The sequence below is a fragment of the Rhinolophus sinicus genome, chromosome 18 (assembly GCF_057876585.1).
Source record: "Rhinolophus sinicus isolate RSI-liver-muscle chromosome 18, RSI-T2T, whole genome shotgun sequence".
Lineage (NCBI taxonomy): Eukaryota > Metazoa > Chordata > Mammalia > Chiroptera > Rhinolophidae > Rhinolophus > Rhinolophus sinicus.
In genome coordinates this window covers 48,663,004-48,682,681 of record NC_142518.1, presented here as the reverse complement: position 1 = coordinate 48,682,681, position 19,678 = coordinate 48,663,004, and the positions used below count along the sequence as shown (strand labels likewise).

The window sequence follows — 19,678 nt, the reverse complement described above, 5'->3', positions numbered from 1 at the left end:
ATGTAAAAAGCTTAAGATTTCTGTGAGTTTTCCAAGTGAGGATAGCAAGAAAATACTTGACTATATGTTCTAGAATGCAGAGGAGATATTTAGGATAGAGGTATAAATTTATAAGTCATATGTGTACAGCAAGTAAATGAAATTATATGTAGGTATGAATGAGGGAAATCATCAGGGAAAAAGAGTGAGAAGAGAAATGGTTCTAAAGGAATCCTTGAGAAAAGCTAATATTTAGTGATACATAAATGAGAATAGCCAGCAAAAAAGACAGAGAAAGAGGAACCAGATATAAGATAATCATAAAGTGGACTATCACAAAACACACAAAAAAACAGAAAATTTCAAGGAGGTGGGAAGGGAGTTTGACTCATGTGGAATCCTGCTGAAAGCTCAAATAAAATGAGGATGGAAAGTGTCCATTAGTAATCTGAATAAAAGACATGGGAGCAACAAAGGCTATGAGACCAAGAGAGTATACTTTAGAGTTTGGTTGTATTTTAAATAGGAGTGAACTGAGCCTGTTTAAGGCTGATGGAAAGGCTCCAGTTGAAAAGAAGAATATGAATATACATAAGAGAAAATAAATGATGGATAGCCCAAGACAAAAAAGAGGGGGAATAGATTACAGAGCATAGCTTAAGGTAGGAGATCCCAGTTCTGTAATAAGAAGAAGAAAAGAAGAGGATAGGAACAGATGCATGTGTTTTGGGAAGTTAAAGGATATCCCATGGATTGCTACTAAGCCAAATTGCTCTTTGGGAATTTCAGTTTCCTTATATTATAGGAATTTTAGGGCTGAATGAAATCTGAGATAATATGGTAGTTCTCAATTGTTCTGACAATATGGGTGGGTGCAATTTTTGGTTGTCACAATGAGTGGCACTTACTACTGGCACTTAGTGGACAGGGATCAAGGATGCCAAAGTATAAAGAATTCTTCTACCGAAAAGCAAATTGTGACCCCATTAAGAAACTCCTCATTTTGAAGATAAAAAAAACTGAAAACAATTTAAGAAATTTAGTAATGCCAATACAGGAAATTTTGAAGAACAATTACTCAAGGTCAGATTACATAATTCTAAACCATGCTCTTCTATTATATTATAACATCAATTCAAGATGAGAGATTGCACTTGATATTTCAGTAATGTTCCTAAAGTAGCTAGAGGTTAAAATGATTAATATAAAACATCTTAATATATCCACATGTCTTAAATTTTCAAGTGTTCTCTGCGGTGAGAGAAGTTAGCCCTTTAAATTGTCTTCTCTTTCATCTTTCTTACCTCCGAATAGTATTCCATTCTGTATATATACCACAACTTCTTTATCCATCATCTAGCAAAGGACATTTTGGTTGTTTCCATGTCTTGGTCGCCGTAAATAAAGCTGCAATGAACATTGGAGCACACTTATCTTTATGTATAAATGTTTTCAGATATTTTGGGTAGATACCCAGAAGAGGGATTGCTGGGTCATATGGTAATTCTATTCATAATTTTTTAAGGAACCTCCACATTTCCTTCCATACTGGCTGCACCAATCTGAATTCCTACTAATAGTGTATGAGGGTTCCTTTTTCTCCACAGCCTCTCCAACACTTGTTACTATTTGTCTTGTTGATGATAGCTATTCTAACGGGGGTGAGGTGATGTCTCATAGGACCATTTGTGACAACATGGATGGATCTTGAGATTATAATGCTAAGCGAAATAAGGCAGACAGAAAAAGCAGAGAGCCATATGATTTCACTGATATGTGGTATATATCAACAAACAAAAAAACAACAACAAAAGAACAAGACAAACAAATGAGAAACAAAAACTCATAGATACAGACAATAGTTTAGTGGTTACAAGAGAGTAAGGGGGTATGGGGGTGGTAGATGAGGGTAAAAGTGATCAAATATATGGTGATGGAAGGAGAACTGACTCTGGGTGGTGAACACACATGTGATTTATAGATGACGTAATATGGAGAATTGTACACCTGAAATCTATGTAACTTTACTAACAATTGTCGCCCCAATAAACTTTAATTAAAGACAAAAAAAATTATACTGATTAGGTAATAAGCTTAGAGAAGCCAAAAATCAGTGTTAACTCTGTTCACTGCTGTATTCCAAGCACTCTGAATGCTACCTGGTTTATAGTTGCTCAATAAATATTTGTTGACTACATCACTAACATTCATGTAATTAATAAGAATGAGAAAGTGCAATAATAGATCTGAAAGCACTTTGTACAGTGTCATGCAATTGTGTGGTCTAGTTAAAACTGAAAATTAGACTCTGGAGAGCACTGATTGGCCGCTACTTCTGATCAAGACTGAGCATTATTCTTCTAATCTGGCTTTTAGATCACAGTGGCAGAGTCATTTCAAATACACTTACAAGAGCAGAGGAGAGGAAAAAATTGCATGAACAGCTCTTATCTACAAATTATTGCTATTTCTACCAGATCTGGTCTACAGGCTGTGATTTTTTTCCCTGAGGCAGAGCCTCCCGATTCAAAACAGGGGGAGAGATATGGGTGATGAACTACACATTGCATAGTTCACTATTAGAGAAATTTGCTTTTGTATGTCATTTTGAGAGTTCCAATATATATTCATACTTAATCCTAATTAAACACATTAACAGATCACATAGTCTAAATTAACTTAATACCTGATTCTACCTGTCAAGTCCTGAATTATCAGTGCTCTAACATGGAAATATAAGGAGGATGGTAGATGACGGTAAAGGGGATCAAACATGGTGATGGAAAGAGAACTGACTCTGGGTGGTGAACACACAATGTGATGTATAGATGATGTATTACAGAATTGTACACCTGAAATCTATGTAATTTTACTAACAATTGTCACCCCAATAAACTTTCATTAAATTAAAAAAAATAAGTGGAATGCCAGTTTTATTGACTTTAAATACGTATTTACTTAGCAATACCATTAAATTATCTAACAGCAAAGGTAAGTGATGCTTGTTTGTTCACGTGTGTACACAGAGGAGAAAGCAAGCATGAGACTAAGACAGTGAAGGCAAGGGGGAGAGAAAATGGAGAGTAGACATGGTCCAAAATATTAAGTTCTTCAGTGTTTTGCTGTTTTTTCTTTAATAAAACAAAGAATGGTTGAATGAAAAGTAAAAGAAGAAATTGAGATTTTCCCTAGAGTTTAAATGTGAAACAAGGACTTTAAGAATGAAAGTTATCTGAAGTCAGACAGGAAAAATCAAGAACCATATGATTTCACTCATATGTGGAAAATAAAACTGAAAGCAACAAAGGAACAAGACAAACAAACAAAAACACACAGACACAGACAACAGTATAGTGGTTACAAGAGGGTAAGGGGGGAAGGAGGAAGGGTGTGGTGATGGCAGGAGATTTGACTTCAGGCTATGAACACACAATGCAATATACAGATGATATGTTATAGAATTGTACACTTGAAACCTATATATTTTTTATTAACCAATGTCACCCCAATAAATTTAATTTAAAAAAAAAGAAAGAAAGCTATCAACCTAAGTAAAAATCATGAGGTGGAATATGGGGTGGGGGGAAATGCCTGCAAATAAACTACTGCTGTCAAATGAGCTTCCACACTACTTAGTCATTTTCGAAGCACTTTGAAAATACGTTTTCATAAAGTTGCTATTTTCACCTTATTTCAGAAATGTAGAAAGAAGCAGGTAATAATTTCAATTAATGATAAGGTTGAAACTTAAAAGAAACTCATTGGTTCCCTAGCTCTTCATCAGCTCTTCAGCGCTTTTAAATGACAGAAGTATCTTATTATGGACCTGGTTTCTTTAACATGCCAAAAGTACATGCTTCCCCAAGAGCTTCCTTTCCACTTTGGAACTATGCAATTTTTGTAAATGTATCTGAATTGCCTAAAGTCAGGGGATCATCCTATTCACATGGCTTTCATAAGTAATTTTGTGTAATTCTCCCTTTTTAGGTGACATTTAAGTTGTGAGATTCCACTAAATTCATTCTGACAGTTGAAAAATTATCGTACAATGCTTTCATGGAATACAACTATGTCCTCTTGACTGCTTATTATAGGCAAAATGCTTACCAGTGTGCACAGGTCTGCCTAATGAACTGGTCTTTTAAAAGGCTGCCTCCATATTTATATTTTTAAATCTATCTAAACTACTCACCATCTTTACTTATCTTATTTCATTGCACTCAGTCTATCAGGGATAGACCAAAATTAATGCTTCCAAAAGAAAGATGTCAAACCAACCAAACTCAGTGACATATCCTCATATAGCTAATTTTATGTATTTTGTACTATTATACTCTGTCCAGAGACAAACTTTCATTCCATATGGTAGAATCTTTGTAGTAACTAGCATATCAGGTTACATAATGTATTGAGTAAAACAAAGGAAATGGTTGACAAAATGAACTTGATTTCAAAGCTTTACCAAATGTTTTCATAACATAGCCATACGCCAAATAACTTTTATTTATATTCATTTATTTCTTTATTTCACAAATATTTATTGCACATTTCATTGGAGCCAACACTGTACTAGACTATGAGTATATAGTGGTGAATAAACCACATATATTTCCTGTATTCATGGAACCCATAGCTTAGCAAAGGACATAGACTTCACAAGTGGAAAAGAAAATAACTAAATGATTGATTGACTGATGAAAGAAAGAAATACAGAGAGAGAGAGAGAGAGAGAGAGAGAGAGAGAGAGAGAGAGAGAGAGAGAGAGAGAGAAGGGAGAGAGAGGGAGGGAGGAAGGAAGGGGAAGGGAAGGGAAGGGAAGGGAAGGGAAGGGAAAGGAAAAGAAGAGAAGGGAAGGGAAGGAAGGAAAGAAAGAAGAAAAGAAGGAAGGAAAACAAAGAAAGAGTAATAATTCTATAGAAGTATTAAAAACAAGACAATACACCTAAAAAGGGGACACTTTTATTAAGCCCCAAGTCATCAAATCAAGACTTGACTTAATTACAGCTTTCACTATCCCAGAAATGAAATCTTAAGGCAGTCAATCAGCAGTTGTCTAATCAGCACTAGTTTGGTGTCTGCCAGAAAAACCCCTGCCATTCTCTGAAGGAAAGTAACTTTGCAATCTGCTTTTTTGCAAAGTGTAACTTTCTTGTTCCTGCTCCCTTCTGCCTATAAGTCTTTCATTTTGCAGAGCTCCTTGGAGCTCCTTTCTATCTTCTGGATTAGAAGCTGCACAAATCATGAATCATTGAATAAAGCCAGTAAGATCTTTAAATTTTACTCAGTTGAATTTTGTTTTTGAACAAAGAAAAAAATCCACCTCCTCACCCTTTACCCTCTGGTAACCATTAAACTATAAGTTTTTTGTTTCTTCATTTGTTTGTCTTGTTCCTTTGTTGTTTTCAGTTTTATATACCACATATCAGTGAAATCATATGGTTCTCAACTTTTTCTGTCTGACTTATTTCACTTAGCATAATAATCTCAAGATCCATCCATGTTGTCGCAAATGGCATTATTTCATCTTTTCTTATGGCAAAATAGTATTCCATTTAGTATATATACCACATCTTCTTTATCCAATCATCGATTGAAGGACATTTGGTTGTTTCCATGTCTTGGCCAATGTAAATAAATATGCAATGAACATCGGAGCACATATATCTTTACAGATAAATGTTTTCAGATTTTTTGGGTAGATAACCAAGAGAGGGATTGCTGGGTCATGTGGCAGACGAGGGTAAAAGGGATCAAATATATGGTGATCGAAGGAGAACTGATTCTGGGTGGTGAACACACAATGTGATATATAGATGATGTATTACAGAAGTGTACACCTGAAACCTATGTAACTTTACTAACCATTGTCACCCCAATTAACTTTTTAAAAAATGAAAGAAAAAAAGAGTCAGAAATGAAGAATCCAATAATTGAAATGAAGAATAAATTAGAAGGAATCAACAGTAGATTAGATGAAGCAGAGAATTGAATCAATGACTTGGAAGATAAGGTAGCACAAAATACCCAATTAGAAAAGAAAAGAAATCCAATAATATGAAGATAGTTTAAGAGGCCTCTGTGACAACATCAAGTGTATCAACATTTACATCATAGGGGTACCAAAAGGAGAAGAGAGAGAGCAAGGAATTGAAAACATATTTGGAGAAATAATGATGGAAAACTTTCCTAACCCAGCCTAGGAAATAGATTACAAGCTCAGAAAGCACAGAGACTCCCAAACAAGATGAACCCAAAGAGGCCAACACCAAGACACATTATAATTAAAATGCCAAAGTTTAAAGACAAAGAGAGAATCTTAAAAAAAACAGTAAATTACCTACAAGTGAGTGTCCAAAGACTCTCAAGCTTATTTGTCAACAGAAACTTTGTAGGCCAGATGGGAATGGCATGAAACATTCAAAGTGATGAAAAACAAGGACTTACAACCAAGATTACTCTACTCAGCAAAGCTGACATTTAGAATTGAAGGACAGATAAAGAGCTTCCCAGACAATAAAAAGCTAAAGGAGTTCATCGCCACCAAACCATTATTACAAAGAATGTTAGAGGAGCTTCTTTAAGAAAAATAAATTACTTAATTAAAAAATGAAAAATATGAATAATAAAATGGCAATAACGATAGATCTATCAATAATTACTTTAAATATAAATGGATTAAATGTTCCAATCAAAAATAGTGTGGCTGAGTGAATAAGAAAACAACACCCTTACATATGCTTCCTTTAAGAGACTCATTTCAGATCAAAAGACAACACAGACTGAAAATAAATGGATGGAAAAAGATACTTCATGAAAATGGAAGTGAACAAAAAAATTGGGATAGCAACACTTATACCAGACAAAAATTGCTTTAAAACAAACGCTATAACAAGAGACAAAGGACTTAGTAATTCCACTCCTGGACATTTATCTGAATAAAACAAAATACTAATTTGAAAAGACATCTGCATCTATATGTTAATTGCAGCATTATTTACAACAACCAAGATATGGAAGCAACCTGTTTATCAATAGATGAATAGATAAAGAAGAAGTTATATATATATATATATATATATATATATATATATATATATATATATATATAATGCAATGTTACTTAGCCATAAAAAAGAATAAAATATTACCATCTGCAATGACATGGATAAACAAACAAACAAAACAGAAACAAACTTAGATACAGAGAACATTTTGATAGTAGCCAGATGGAATGGGGGATGGGTAATGGGATGCAGGGATTAAGAGGCACAAATTGGTAGTTCCAAAACAGTCACGGGGATGTAAAGTATAAAATAGGGAATATAGCCAATAATATTATAATAAATATGTGTGGTGTCAGATGGGCACTAGATTATTGGTGTGATCACTTCATAAGTTATGTAAATGTCGAATCACTGTGTTGTACACCTGAAACTAATATAATATTGTATGTCCAGTGTAATTTTAAAAATCATTTAAAAAGTAAATAAATAGGTAAATAAATAAAATTCATTGGTAGATAAACAAAGAAAAAGAAAAGAAAGTGTGAAAATGTGCTTGCAAGTTTCATAAAGTAGAACAAAAGAATGTGCCCCAACTTGGCAACATGGAGGCCAGTAGTTACTTTGGCAAGAACAATCTTGGTGGAACAGTGAGGGCAGAATCCAAATTGTAGTTAAACAGAATGGACAATTGGAGACAGCATGTGAAGATACGTTTTTGAGTGCCCTAGCTCTCAATAATAGTAATAATAATACCTTAGAAACATAAAGTGCTTTTGAACTTATATTACTATTTGATGTTTATAACAAAACAATCCTGAAAAATAGGGCCTATATCCTCTACCTCCAAAAAAAAAAAAAAAGATATTGGGTAATCAGAAACATGTTCAAGATTAGAAAACTCATCAGGAATGAAGTTGCAATCTGACACTGATTTCAACTCCAGTTCTCCTTCCCCCTCAAGAAGAATCAGAGAAGAAAAAATAGCTGGATGAACACAGAGTATCTCTGCTATATCACAGAAAAAAAAATTCAAAAGACATATTCTACTGATGGTAGACAAGGCACTCATCAGTCTAAAGCACATCATGGCAATTTTACCAATCTCCAATAAGTAGAATATAACATTGTACATTTTTTCTTTTTTCTTTTTTTTTACATTGGGCATTAATTCTTAAACAAAATGAAAATATCTGCGAATATTTTAACCACTAGATGGTGTTGGAATGACATAAGAAGTTCTCTATTGTGATTCTGTCTTTAATTGCAGTCCTCTAAACAACATCCTCCGAGCTCCCTAAACCCCATCCAAACTCCCCAAAGTCTTAAATGGTTTACTGTATTATTTGAAACAATGGGAAAATATAAATGTCAAATGATGAAGTCTATAGGAGTAAGATGTATTTGAATAACTGGGGTGTGGGAAATGTAAAATTAAAGGAGGATATGAGTGTTATTGATAAATTATCAGACATTAATCAATAATTCTAAAAGATAGAAGAATTGGAAGTTTATTGTTTAAAATGACTTTCATTTTGAAGTACCATTTTGCTACCTGACACATATTTAATGTAAAGGCCAGTTAATGCTTAGATTAAAAATACAATTTGATTTTGGGCTGGTTTAACACAATTCATTAATTTAATTTATGAGAAAAAAAGAAATATTAAATCTTAGTCATTTACAAAACAAAAAAAATAAAAAACTAAGAAACCATAACCCATTTTAGAGAAACAGTTATTTTGTTTAAAGGGAAGCCTGCCAAACTCACATATTCTGTCTTATCTTAACCTAACACACACACACACACACACACACACACACACACACACACACACACACACACAAATATCCACCATTGTTACCTTAGTTTAAAAATTTTAGCCCAAGTTTGAAATACTATCTCACTCAGTTACTGAGTAAGTCTTTAGACATTTTTTCCAACATTCTTTTGGCCAGCTTTGTCAAACTAAAGTGCAGTGAATTGACAATTAGAGAGAAATGGCGATACAGACAAGCCAAAGACATAATTCAAGAGAAAAAATGGTCTTATAAGGAAATTACTAAAGCATTTTATTTATTTCCTCTTCCGCTGTCAACACCAACCTTAACTTTTTAAATACCTAAAATGTAATATTTGTTCTAAAGCTAATGGTATCAACCACTTAAATAAATGATGCAGTCTCCCATTCCCCTAGTGATATAAAAATAAATTCCACCTCGGTTTTTGTAAATGTTCTGTTTATGTTAGAAACTATTTCATACTATTATTGTCTTTCCAAAATATAAACTACTTCAGTTCAAGATCCTGAAAGAGGATGTTAACTCATTCATTTCCATCTAAGTGGAAGATTTCAAATTCCATGACCTCAATTATTTGTTTATTGTTTGTACAATAACAGTAAATAGGATAACAACTGTAGTTGCTGCTATGAACAGTTTCTTTCTGGAAAATTCTGGAAGCAGGAAAACAAGGGAGAAACAGATTGGTCCTCTAAGTCCTCCATAGGCTATAATAAATTGGTCCTTCCTGGTGACTGTATTCACATGACATTTGCTTATGAAGAAGGTCAGCACAAGAATTCCTAAATTTTCCAAAAAGAATAGTTGAATAATCAATCAACAGAAAGAAAAATGTTGCAAATGTATTATAATAAATTCATGTTAAACTGGAATTCTAAGGATTTGTGACGAATAATTTAAAAATCTAAATGAATTAAACAATTAAAAGATTTATTTCCAATCATTGAGAATCACCTGAAGTTTAGCTGAACCAAGGCCCTACAAGTAGGGACATAAAAGAGAAGCCACCTGGAGAATGGTAGGAGAGGCAGAGACACAAAATGGGCTGGTCCCACACCCACATGTGACCATTAAAAATAAGGAGGAATATCTTAACTGCAGAGGTTTCCCCTGGAGGAGTGAGGGGCCCCAGCCCCACAGCGGGCTCCCCTGCCAAGTTTTCGGTGTAGGGGAGAGAATTCCCCATAACTTCTGGCTGTGAAATTCAGAAGAGATCGTCACTGAGAGAAACAGATAGGGGTTGCAGTCTTAGATGCTGCTCTTAAAGGGTCCACACAGGAACTTACTCGCTGATGGACTCACTCGCTCTGAACACCAGCACTGGTGCAGCAGCTCAAAAGGCACTGGGGACATATCAAAAGAAACTGAATTATCTAACTTCAGGGTGAAGGATGGAGGGTAGCTTTCTCCTGGATGGAGAAGCTGGCAGAAGCAATTATTTCCTTGTTGAGCATTCCCCCTCCCTACATGCAGATGCAGTCTGATGCCATATCTGAGTCTCCATCAAACTGACTATCACTCTGCCCTGCCCCAGTGATTCCCTGAGACCTCACCCCACCCACCTTTTGGGCAAACCCAAGCCAATTACAGTGGCTTTTCTGTACAAAAAATCTGTCTTAGCTAATGCTATGAACTTTTCTAAAGTCTCTTAGATTCACACAACCCAAATAAGCAGCATCTGGCATTGGCATGTCCTGTACCTCTAGCTGAAAAGCCCAAGTACAGCACTAGTGACAGCCAGCCTTGGTTCAAGATTTGGCCTACCAAGGCACCTCCAATCCCAGTGAGAGTGGTGGCCACCCGTGGATTGCTTTGTGGAATAAACCAGGTGGCCAAGGGCAGGGCACAGGCTGTGGCTAAACTTGGCCTGCAGCAGGTCCCTTCCCAGGAGGCTCCAGCACTGGCACACGTGGTCAGCTTCAGACCAAGCCAGAGTATCATCCAGACACCTCCAAGATGACACACCCCAAGGGCAGACTGGGTAGGTGCCAGAGCCCATCTACAGCAAACCCTGCTCTGTAAGGTCAGCCCTTGCACAATATCTCCTCCACTAAAGTCATGGCAAGTCCTCACAAAAATAAATATTTGACCCTTAACCTAAGGGTTAATCCCTCCCACTGATCTGCAAACAGTAATGAAGGCTCAAATACAAAGGGAGGGCACACAACCCGCACAAGGGACACAGCTAGAACACCTGCTCTGGTGACCAGCTCCCACCAGACACATACTACAAGGCCACTCCACTAAGACTGGGAGGCATAGCAGCCCTACCTAATACATAGAAACAAACAGGGGGAGGCAGCCAAAATGGAGAGACAAAGAAGCATGTCCCAAATAAAATAACAGAACAAAGCTCCAGAAAAGAAAACTAAATGAAATGGACACAAGCAAACAACCAGATGCAGACTTCCAAACACTGGTTATAAGGATGCTCAATGATCTCAAGGAAAACTTCAAGAAAGAGATAGGAAACATAAAAATGGAGATAGAATACAAAAAAGAACCAGTCAGAAATAAAGAATACGATAACTGAAATGAAGAATACTTTAGAGGAAATCAATACTTGATTAGATGAAGCAGAGGACTGAATTGGTGATTTAAGAGATAAGGTATCAGAAAACAACCAATCAGAACAGCAAAACAAAAAAAGAATTAAAAAAAAAAAGAGGATAGTTAAAAGGGCCTCTGTGACAACATCAGGCATAGCAACATTTGCATCATAGGGGTACCAGAAGGAGAAGAGAGAAAGCAAGGAATTGAAAAACTATTTGAAGAAATAATGACAGAAAGCATCCTTAATCTGGTGAAGGAAATAGACATACAAGCCCAGGAAGTGCTGAGAGTCCTAAACAAGATGAACCCAAACAGGCCCACACCAACAGACATCATAATTAAAATGCCAAAGGTTAAAGTCAAAGACGTAATTTTTTTTATTTTTTAAATTTATTGGGGTGACAATTGTTAGTAAAAATACATAGATTTCAGGTGTACAATTCTGTATTACATCATTTATAAATCCCATTGTGTGTTCACCACCCAGAGTCAGTTCTCCTTCCATCACCATATATTTGATCCCCCTTACCCTCATCTCCCACCCCCCCACCCCCCTTACCCTCTGGTAACCACTAAACTATTGTCTGTGTCTATGAGTTTCTGTTTCTCATTTGTTTGTCTTGTTCTTTTGTTGTTTTTGGTTTATATACCACATATCAGTGAAATCACATGGTTCTCTGCTTTTTCTGTCTGACTTATTTCGCTCAGCATCTCAAGATCCATTTTAAAAGCATCAGGAGAAAACAAGTTACGTAGCTACACGGGAGCTCCCATAAGACTTTCAGCTGATTTCTCAACAGAAACTTTGCAGGCCAGAAGGGACTGGCAGGAAATACTCAAAGTGATAAAAAGCAAGGACCTAACAAGCAAGATTACTCTACCCAGCAAAACTGTCATTCAGAATGGAAGAATAAAGAGAGCTTCCCAGACAAGAAAATGTGAAAGGCGTGTATCACCACCAAACCAGTATTACAAGGGATTTTAGAGGGACTTCTTTAAGACAATAGTAATAATAATAATAAATTAAAAATATGAACAATAAAATGGCAATAACTACATATCTACATATTACTTTAAATGTAAATGGATCTAAATGCTCCAATCAAAAAACATAGGGTGGACTAAACGGTAAGAAAACAAGACGCTTACATATGCTCCCTATAAGAGACTCACATCAGATGGAAAAGCACAGACAGACTGAAAGTAAAGTGGGAAAAAGATATTCCATGAAAGAGGAAATGGTGCATCCTGCACAACACAAGCCGTGGGAAGGCGAGGGAGGCGGCGAGGGTTAAACTATAATAAAGAGACAGAGACTCATATACAGTTAAATCACAGAGGACCAAGGGACTCGCAGCCTCAATAGACTGGAGCTCCGAATCGAGTCACTGACAGTATTTATTGATTACAAACAATGAACATTACATGATTAGAGGCAGGGTCTGTGAAAATCCTACACCAATTAAAAAAAATGATTTCAATACCCAATTATTTGTCCCAAAGCAGCCGAAGTATGTCGTCCCAAGATGACTAAGGTGCGGTATGCACCACTCTGGGGGAGAGAGTCTCTCGCGGTGAAACTGTCCCATGAGCTGAGCAGAAAGAGCTTGATCTTAACGCTCTAATGGGCCTCTCTCATAATAAGGTGAGAGGGCGTAGCAGTGGCAAGCAGCAGCTTCCCACAAGAACAAGAGGAAGGAGGGCAAGGCTCCTTTTTATTATTTCTTATTACAGCTCATTGGGGTCTCAACGGGGTCCCGACTGGCTTGAGTTGTCACTCCCACGAGGAATCTTACTCGTCTTTGACCGCAGACCCTTCTCTTGAAGACCAGGTGGAGAGACTCAGGATATTATAAACTCAACCCCAGAGAGGCACAGTCCCACAACTTCTTCTTTCCTTAGGTTGGGGGGGACAGACGGCTAGGCTGCTGTGTGATCACAAGGAAACAAACAAAAGAAGCTGAGGTAGCAATTCTTATACCAGATAAAATAGACATTAAAAAAAAGGCTATACAAGAGACAAAGAAAGACCCAGTAATCCCAATTCTGGGTATTTATCCAAAGAAACCCAAAACGCTACTTCATGAGGGCCAGGGCATCCATATGTTAATTGCAGCATAGTTTATAATGACCAAGATGTGGATGCAGCCTGGGTTTCCATCGATGGATGAATGAATAAAGAGGAGGTGGTACATATATACAATGGAATATTGCTCAGCCATGGAAGATAATGGGTTCTTGCCATCTGTGGCAGCATGGGTGAACCTGGAGGGTATTGTGCTGAGTGAGGTACGAGGTCTGGCGGTTAAGTTCGCAAACTCATCCTAGAAAAAGTCCTACAGACCTCATTGCTGAATATCACTATGGTCATCTTTGAAGTACTCCCCTTGGGAAGATATGCACCGATGCCAACGCCTAGTCCACACTTCAAAGCAATTTTGGAAATCTTTCTGGAATGGCCATCCGAGCTGTCTTCATATTACCCTTCATGTCCTGAATATCATCAAAATATCTTCCTTTCAAATATTTCCTTTATCTTTGGATAAAGAAAGAAGTCATTGGGGCAAGATCAGGTGAGTAGGGAGGGTGTTCCAATACAATTGTTTATTTACTGGCTAAAACTCCCTCACAGACAGTGCCATGTGAGCTGGTGCATTGTCATGGTGCAAAAGCCATGAATTATTGGAGAAAACTTCGTCTAACTTTTTCATGCAGCCTTTTCAGCACTTCCAAATAGTAAACTTGGTTAACTCTTTGTCCAGTTGGTACAAATTCATAAAGAATAATCCCTCTGATATCAAAAAAGGTTAGCAACATTGTTTCAACAAGTTCACAAACTTAATTGTCACATCTCATATGTCAGACAGCAAAAGACAGATACAGTGTGATTTTGCTTATATACGGAATCTAAAGAAGAAAATACACAAACAAAACAGAAATTCTTATAGATACAGAGAACATTTTGATGGTTGCTAGATGGGAGGGATATTGTGGTGAGTAAAAACGGGGATGGAATAAGAAGTACAAATTGGTTCTTACAAAATAGTCATGGAGATGAAAAGTAAAGCACAGAGAATATAGTCAATAATATGGTAATAACTATGCATAGTTCCAGGTGGGTACTTTCCTAGATTGGGATATCACTTCTTAAATTATATAAATGTCTAACCACTATGCTGTACACCTGAAATTAATATAAAATAATATGGAATGTCAAAGTAAACAAATAAATAAGTAGTAAAAAAATTCCAATTAGTTTCCAAATATTTGTTATCAACATTTCAGTAAAAACTTGTGAAGCATAGTTATTTGGATTAAATATGTTGATCAGCATAAAGTCATCACAACCACTGATGACCTTCTTCCTTTTAGATCTATACATCTTTCATGATATATTTTTTCAGGTAGAACAATCATTAAAATATAGTTGTGAAATATATTAAACAAGTCTCATAAATTGATGAGTCACAAATTTCTAAATAAAGATCAAAATAGCAATACATAACCAATCATATTTATTTCATTAAAATATTATCAGTATTAGATTTTAATAAGGCCTAAAACCTTGTTTGACATTAAAAATAAAATATGTTATATATAATTGAAAAATGTCTACCTGGTATGTAGACATTACAATGCATATAATATTTACAATGGAATAACAGTTAAACTAAATCCATATTAATATATGAAGGTAACACTGGTATAGCTATTTAATTTCCATATTTTTATAACTATGGACTCTTTCTTTCAAATATCTTTGCAAAAATCCAACCATACTTGTATACATTATTAAAAAAACAAAATTACTTTGATTAAAAAAAAAAAGTTTTACTTCCTAAAATTACTTTCAGAGAGCTTTCTTTAAGTAGATGTATTTTGTTTTGGTTGTAGTTTGGTTCATCCTTTTGAGTGTTCTCAGATTTTTAGAATTAAAGCAGTGCAATTCCTTTATTTAGGCCCATGTGGAGTACCTGAGATATTCTGCAAAAGCAGTCTCTATAAACAGAATATAACATTTATCTTCAGTCTTATTAATACAGTTGAGCTGACCCAAGCTAGTGAACTAAAAGCTAAGTAATGTGACCCGTGCTGGTTTTAACATTTAATGAGCTAGGTCTCCAGAAAGTTCAAAGCTTTGAATAAAAGCAGTTTTTCCCCTGCTATACAGAGTCTAAAGTTCTGAGATTCAAGTCTCAGCCAAAATATTTTATTATTCACACTTGTCTATAGTCTAAAAAAACTAGACATAAGCATGAGAGAAGTAAATGCTTGGTCACATACCAGTACTGTTAAAAAAACATGGGTTAAATCTTTGTCCCACAGATCTGACTCCTAGTGATTACATTTCGAATGTGTTGTGGTGAATAAGCTTATCAGACAACTTACTTCAAGATAAGAATGAGAATGCGAGGTTCCTAGACAGGTGAGTTGAAAGTAGGGATCCTTATACAAAATATGAGCTGAAATAAATTGGCCAACAGACAATTTAGCCAAAATTGATTTGTTTGGGAAAAAAATCCCAGATCCTCTTTATTGGAGTATACAGCAATTTGGAGGGCTGTGGGAGTAGTCTTGCAACCTCTATATGTGATTAAGAATTTTGGTCTATTTTTCTATTTTTAAAACATTTTAATTCAATTTAAATATTTACAGTTCCAGAAAATGAAAGCAGTCAAACTGTTAGAGCAGGCATAATTAACTAAAATACATAAAAACTAAATTCTATAAAAGTTTCATATTCTTAAATTTTCTTTTAAAATACTCTTTACCTCTTTTAATTCTCTTTCATTGTTACAAAATCAGAGTAAGCTCTGAGAGAAAAATACAAATATGCAAAGGAAGAACATAATATCTATAATGTCACCATTCCAGAGAAAGTTACTGCTAACAGTTTAGAATAAAACTTTGCAAAGCCACATATGACTATGTTTATATTACTATTTTTATAAGTTTGTTTTATCTATTCTCCTACTGTTGAACATACTATAAGTTGTTCCAACCATGCTTAATCGTATACAATAGAATTTCAAATTTCTAACCACTCTTATGCTATATTAAAATTACCTGAACTCACTGCTAGTGACAGTATATTCATTTAAGGCCAAATTACCATTTTGAATAAATGGAAAAGCCATTCAGCTTACTTTCAGTCAAACGGCATTTGTTCAACTTAGGTGTATTGCTTTAGCAATACTGACATATTGCCAGGATGTTGACCTTTCAGTTTTGTTTATCACAGGTCTTATGTGGGCCCCCAAACCAAAAAGAAAGAAAATTCAGATGCATCAACTTGTGAAACCTTCTAATTTAATAGAATTGAAAAATAATATGATTTAATACAGCTGAAATCCAAAGGAAAAACAAATACCATGGCTTCCTATGGCCTGTATCCAGCTCATCTCTACTCTGCTTATATAGGCATAATCTTAAACTAAATTGTGATGCAAGGATTATGATGTTATAGACACCTCATTAACTATATTATGATAGGGCTTCCTTCATGTCTTCTCATGTCAGAGGGAGAGACTGTCTACACATTATAGTTTGTAAATACAGTGGTACTGGAAACAAGATTGTTTTGTCTCTTGAATTTTCACACAAAACTATATATACAAAACTATAGAAATCCTAACTTCTATCTCTAACATTTTCTCTTCTAGGTCTCAACATTTTATAGAAAAAACTCAATTATCCCTGGCATTTTTTTCTTTTCTGTCAGCTACTTTTCATAGTACATAATTACGAAGTAGACTTCTTCCAATTTTATTGAAAACCATATTTAAATAAAAAAGAACATTTTGCAACCCTAGTGAAATTTTCCAGTGGGCTCAGAATAGATTAGAAATTGCCTTCTATGAACTTGCATGACATTTAACTGGTTTCACTGTTAATAGCCAAGATAAACACATTTTTTGATATAAAGACACCCTGGCCAGCTTTACTATTCATTCTTTTTTTAAAATTAAACTTTATTGGGGTGACAATTGTTAGTAAAGTTACATAGATTTCAGGTGTACAATTCTGTATTACATCCTTAAAATCATAAGCAACTTTCCTAATGTGCTGCTCAGTATTGCTAGAGTAAGTTTCATAGCCTCCAAAGAAATTACAGCCATGATGCTATTCATTTGTGGAGGAGGATAAAATTAAATATAGAAATGTCAAGAAAATATGATAAACTATAGACTGAATTCCTATGCAGACAATAAAATGTAAGATTAGAAACAGCTGAATTTATCAATGAAGGTGTGATGCTTTTAGGATGAAAAATATGCTGCACATGTGTATTTCACTTTAGTACCAATGGGATTTTTAAATTTTTCTTAAAGATTTTTATTAAAATATAGCTAACACACAATATTATATTAGTTTCAGGTGTGCACCATAGTTATTCAACATTTATATACCTAAAAAAGTGATCACCATAAGTCCAGCTACCATCTGACACCATACCTGACACAATATTATTGACTATATTTCCTGTGCTGTACATTACATCCCCATCCCCATGACTTGTTTTTTTTATACCTAAAATTTTGGACCTCTTATTCCCCTTCCTTCACCTTTTTCTCTGCCTTTTTAATTTTTCAATTACAGTTGACATTCAATACTATTTTATATTAAGTTCAGATGTACAGCATAGTGGTTAGATAATTACAAAACTTAAGAAATGATCACTTTGACTTAGTCTAGTACCCACCTGGCACTATACATATTTATTGCCATATTATTAACTATATTCCCTGGGCTTTACTTTACATCCCCATGACTACTTTGTAACTACAATTTGTTGTTGTTGTTGTTGTTGTTGTTGTTATTGTTGTTCTTCTTCTTCTTCTTCTTCTTCTTCTTCTTCTTCTTCTTCTTCTTCTTCTTTTTGCAGATGTACTTTGTTTTATTTTTTATTAAATTTATTGGGGTGACATCAGTTAGTAAAATTATATAGGTTTCAAGTGTACATTTCAATAATACATCATCTATACAGTGCATTGTATGTTCACCACCCAGAGTCACTTCTCCTTTCATCACCATATATTTGACCACCTTTACCTTCTTCTATCACTTTCCCATTCCCCCTTACTCTCTGGTAACCACTAAACTGTTGTCTGTGTCTATGAGTTTTTGTTTCTTCATTTGTTTGTCTTGTTCATTTGTTGCTTTCAGTTTTATATCCCACATATGAGTGAAGTCATATGATTCTCAACTTTTTGTCTGACTTATTTTGCTTAGCATGGGAATATAAATTGGTACAGCCAATTTGTACTCCTTAATCCCTTCACTTTTTTCACCTTGCCACCCAACCCACTTGCTGATAAATAGAGCACCCGTCGGACACCAATACATAGTTATTACAATATTATGGACTATATTCTTGGACAATATTATGGACTATATGCTATACACTGCATTTCCATAACTACTTTGTAATAACCAATTTGTACTTCTTAATCCCTTCCCTTTTCACTCATCCCCAAACCCCTCCCATCTGGCAACCATCAAAATGGTGTCTGTATCTATGAGTTTGTTTCTGTTTTGTTTGTTTGTGTTGTTCTATAGATTCCACATATAAGCAAAATCACATAGCATCTGTCATTCTCTGTCTGACATACCACACTCAGCACAATACCCTCCAGGTCTATCCATGCCACTGCAGATGGCAAGAAGCCATTCGCTCACATGGCCGAGCGATAGTCCATTGTATATATGTACCACCTCCTCTTTATCCATCCATTCATTGACAGACACCCAGGCTGTTTCTACATCTTGGCCATTGTAAACAATGCTGCAATAAACACATGGGTGCACACATCCCCTTGAAGTAGCATGTTGGATTTCTTCAGATAAATACCCAGAAGTGGGATTACTGGGTCCTTCTCTGTGTGTTGCTATAGCCTTTGTTTTAATGTCTACTTTGTCTGGTATAAGAATTGCCAAACCAGCTTTTTTTGTTTGTTTCCATTTCCATGAAATATTTTTTTTCATCCCTTTACTTTCAGTCTCTGTGTGCCTTTCAATCTGAAGTGAGTCTCATGTAGGCAGCATATGTAAGGGTCTTGTTTTCTTATCCACTCAGCTGCCCTATCTTTTGATTGGAGAATTAACACATTTACAGTTAAAGTAATTATTGATAGCTATGTAGTTATTGCCATTTTATTATTCATATTTTCTATCTTTTTTTTTCTTTTCTTTAAAGAAGTCCCTCTAACATTCCTTGTAATACTGATTTGGTGGTATTGAACTCTTTTAGCTTTTGCTTGTCTGGGAAGCTCTTTATGTGTCCTTCGATTTTAAATGATAGCCTTGCTGGGTAAAGTACTGATGGTTGTAGGTCTTTGTTA

The 19,678-nt window shown here is 35.3% G+C and overlaps 1 protein-coding gene across 1 annotated transcript in view; it reads right to left on the bottom strand.

Moving 5' to 3' along the window:
- Positions 1-9,353: 9,353 nt before the first annotated feature.
- Positions 9,354-19,678, bottom strand: part of LOC109437982 (sodium/hydrogen exchanger 2-like) — a 68,816-nt gene continuing 58,491 nt past the window's right edge. Inside the window, exon 5 of the mRNA XM_019717536.3 lies at positions 9,354-9,570. Within this exon, the coding sequence (XP_019573095.3) occupies positions 9,354-9,570 (217 nt within the window). The remainder of the gene's footprint in view (positions 9,571-19,678) is intronic.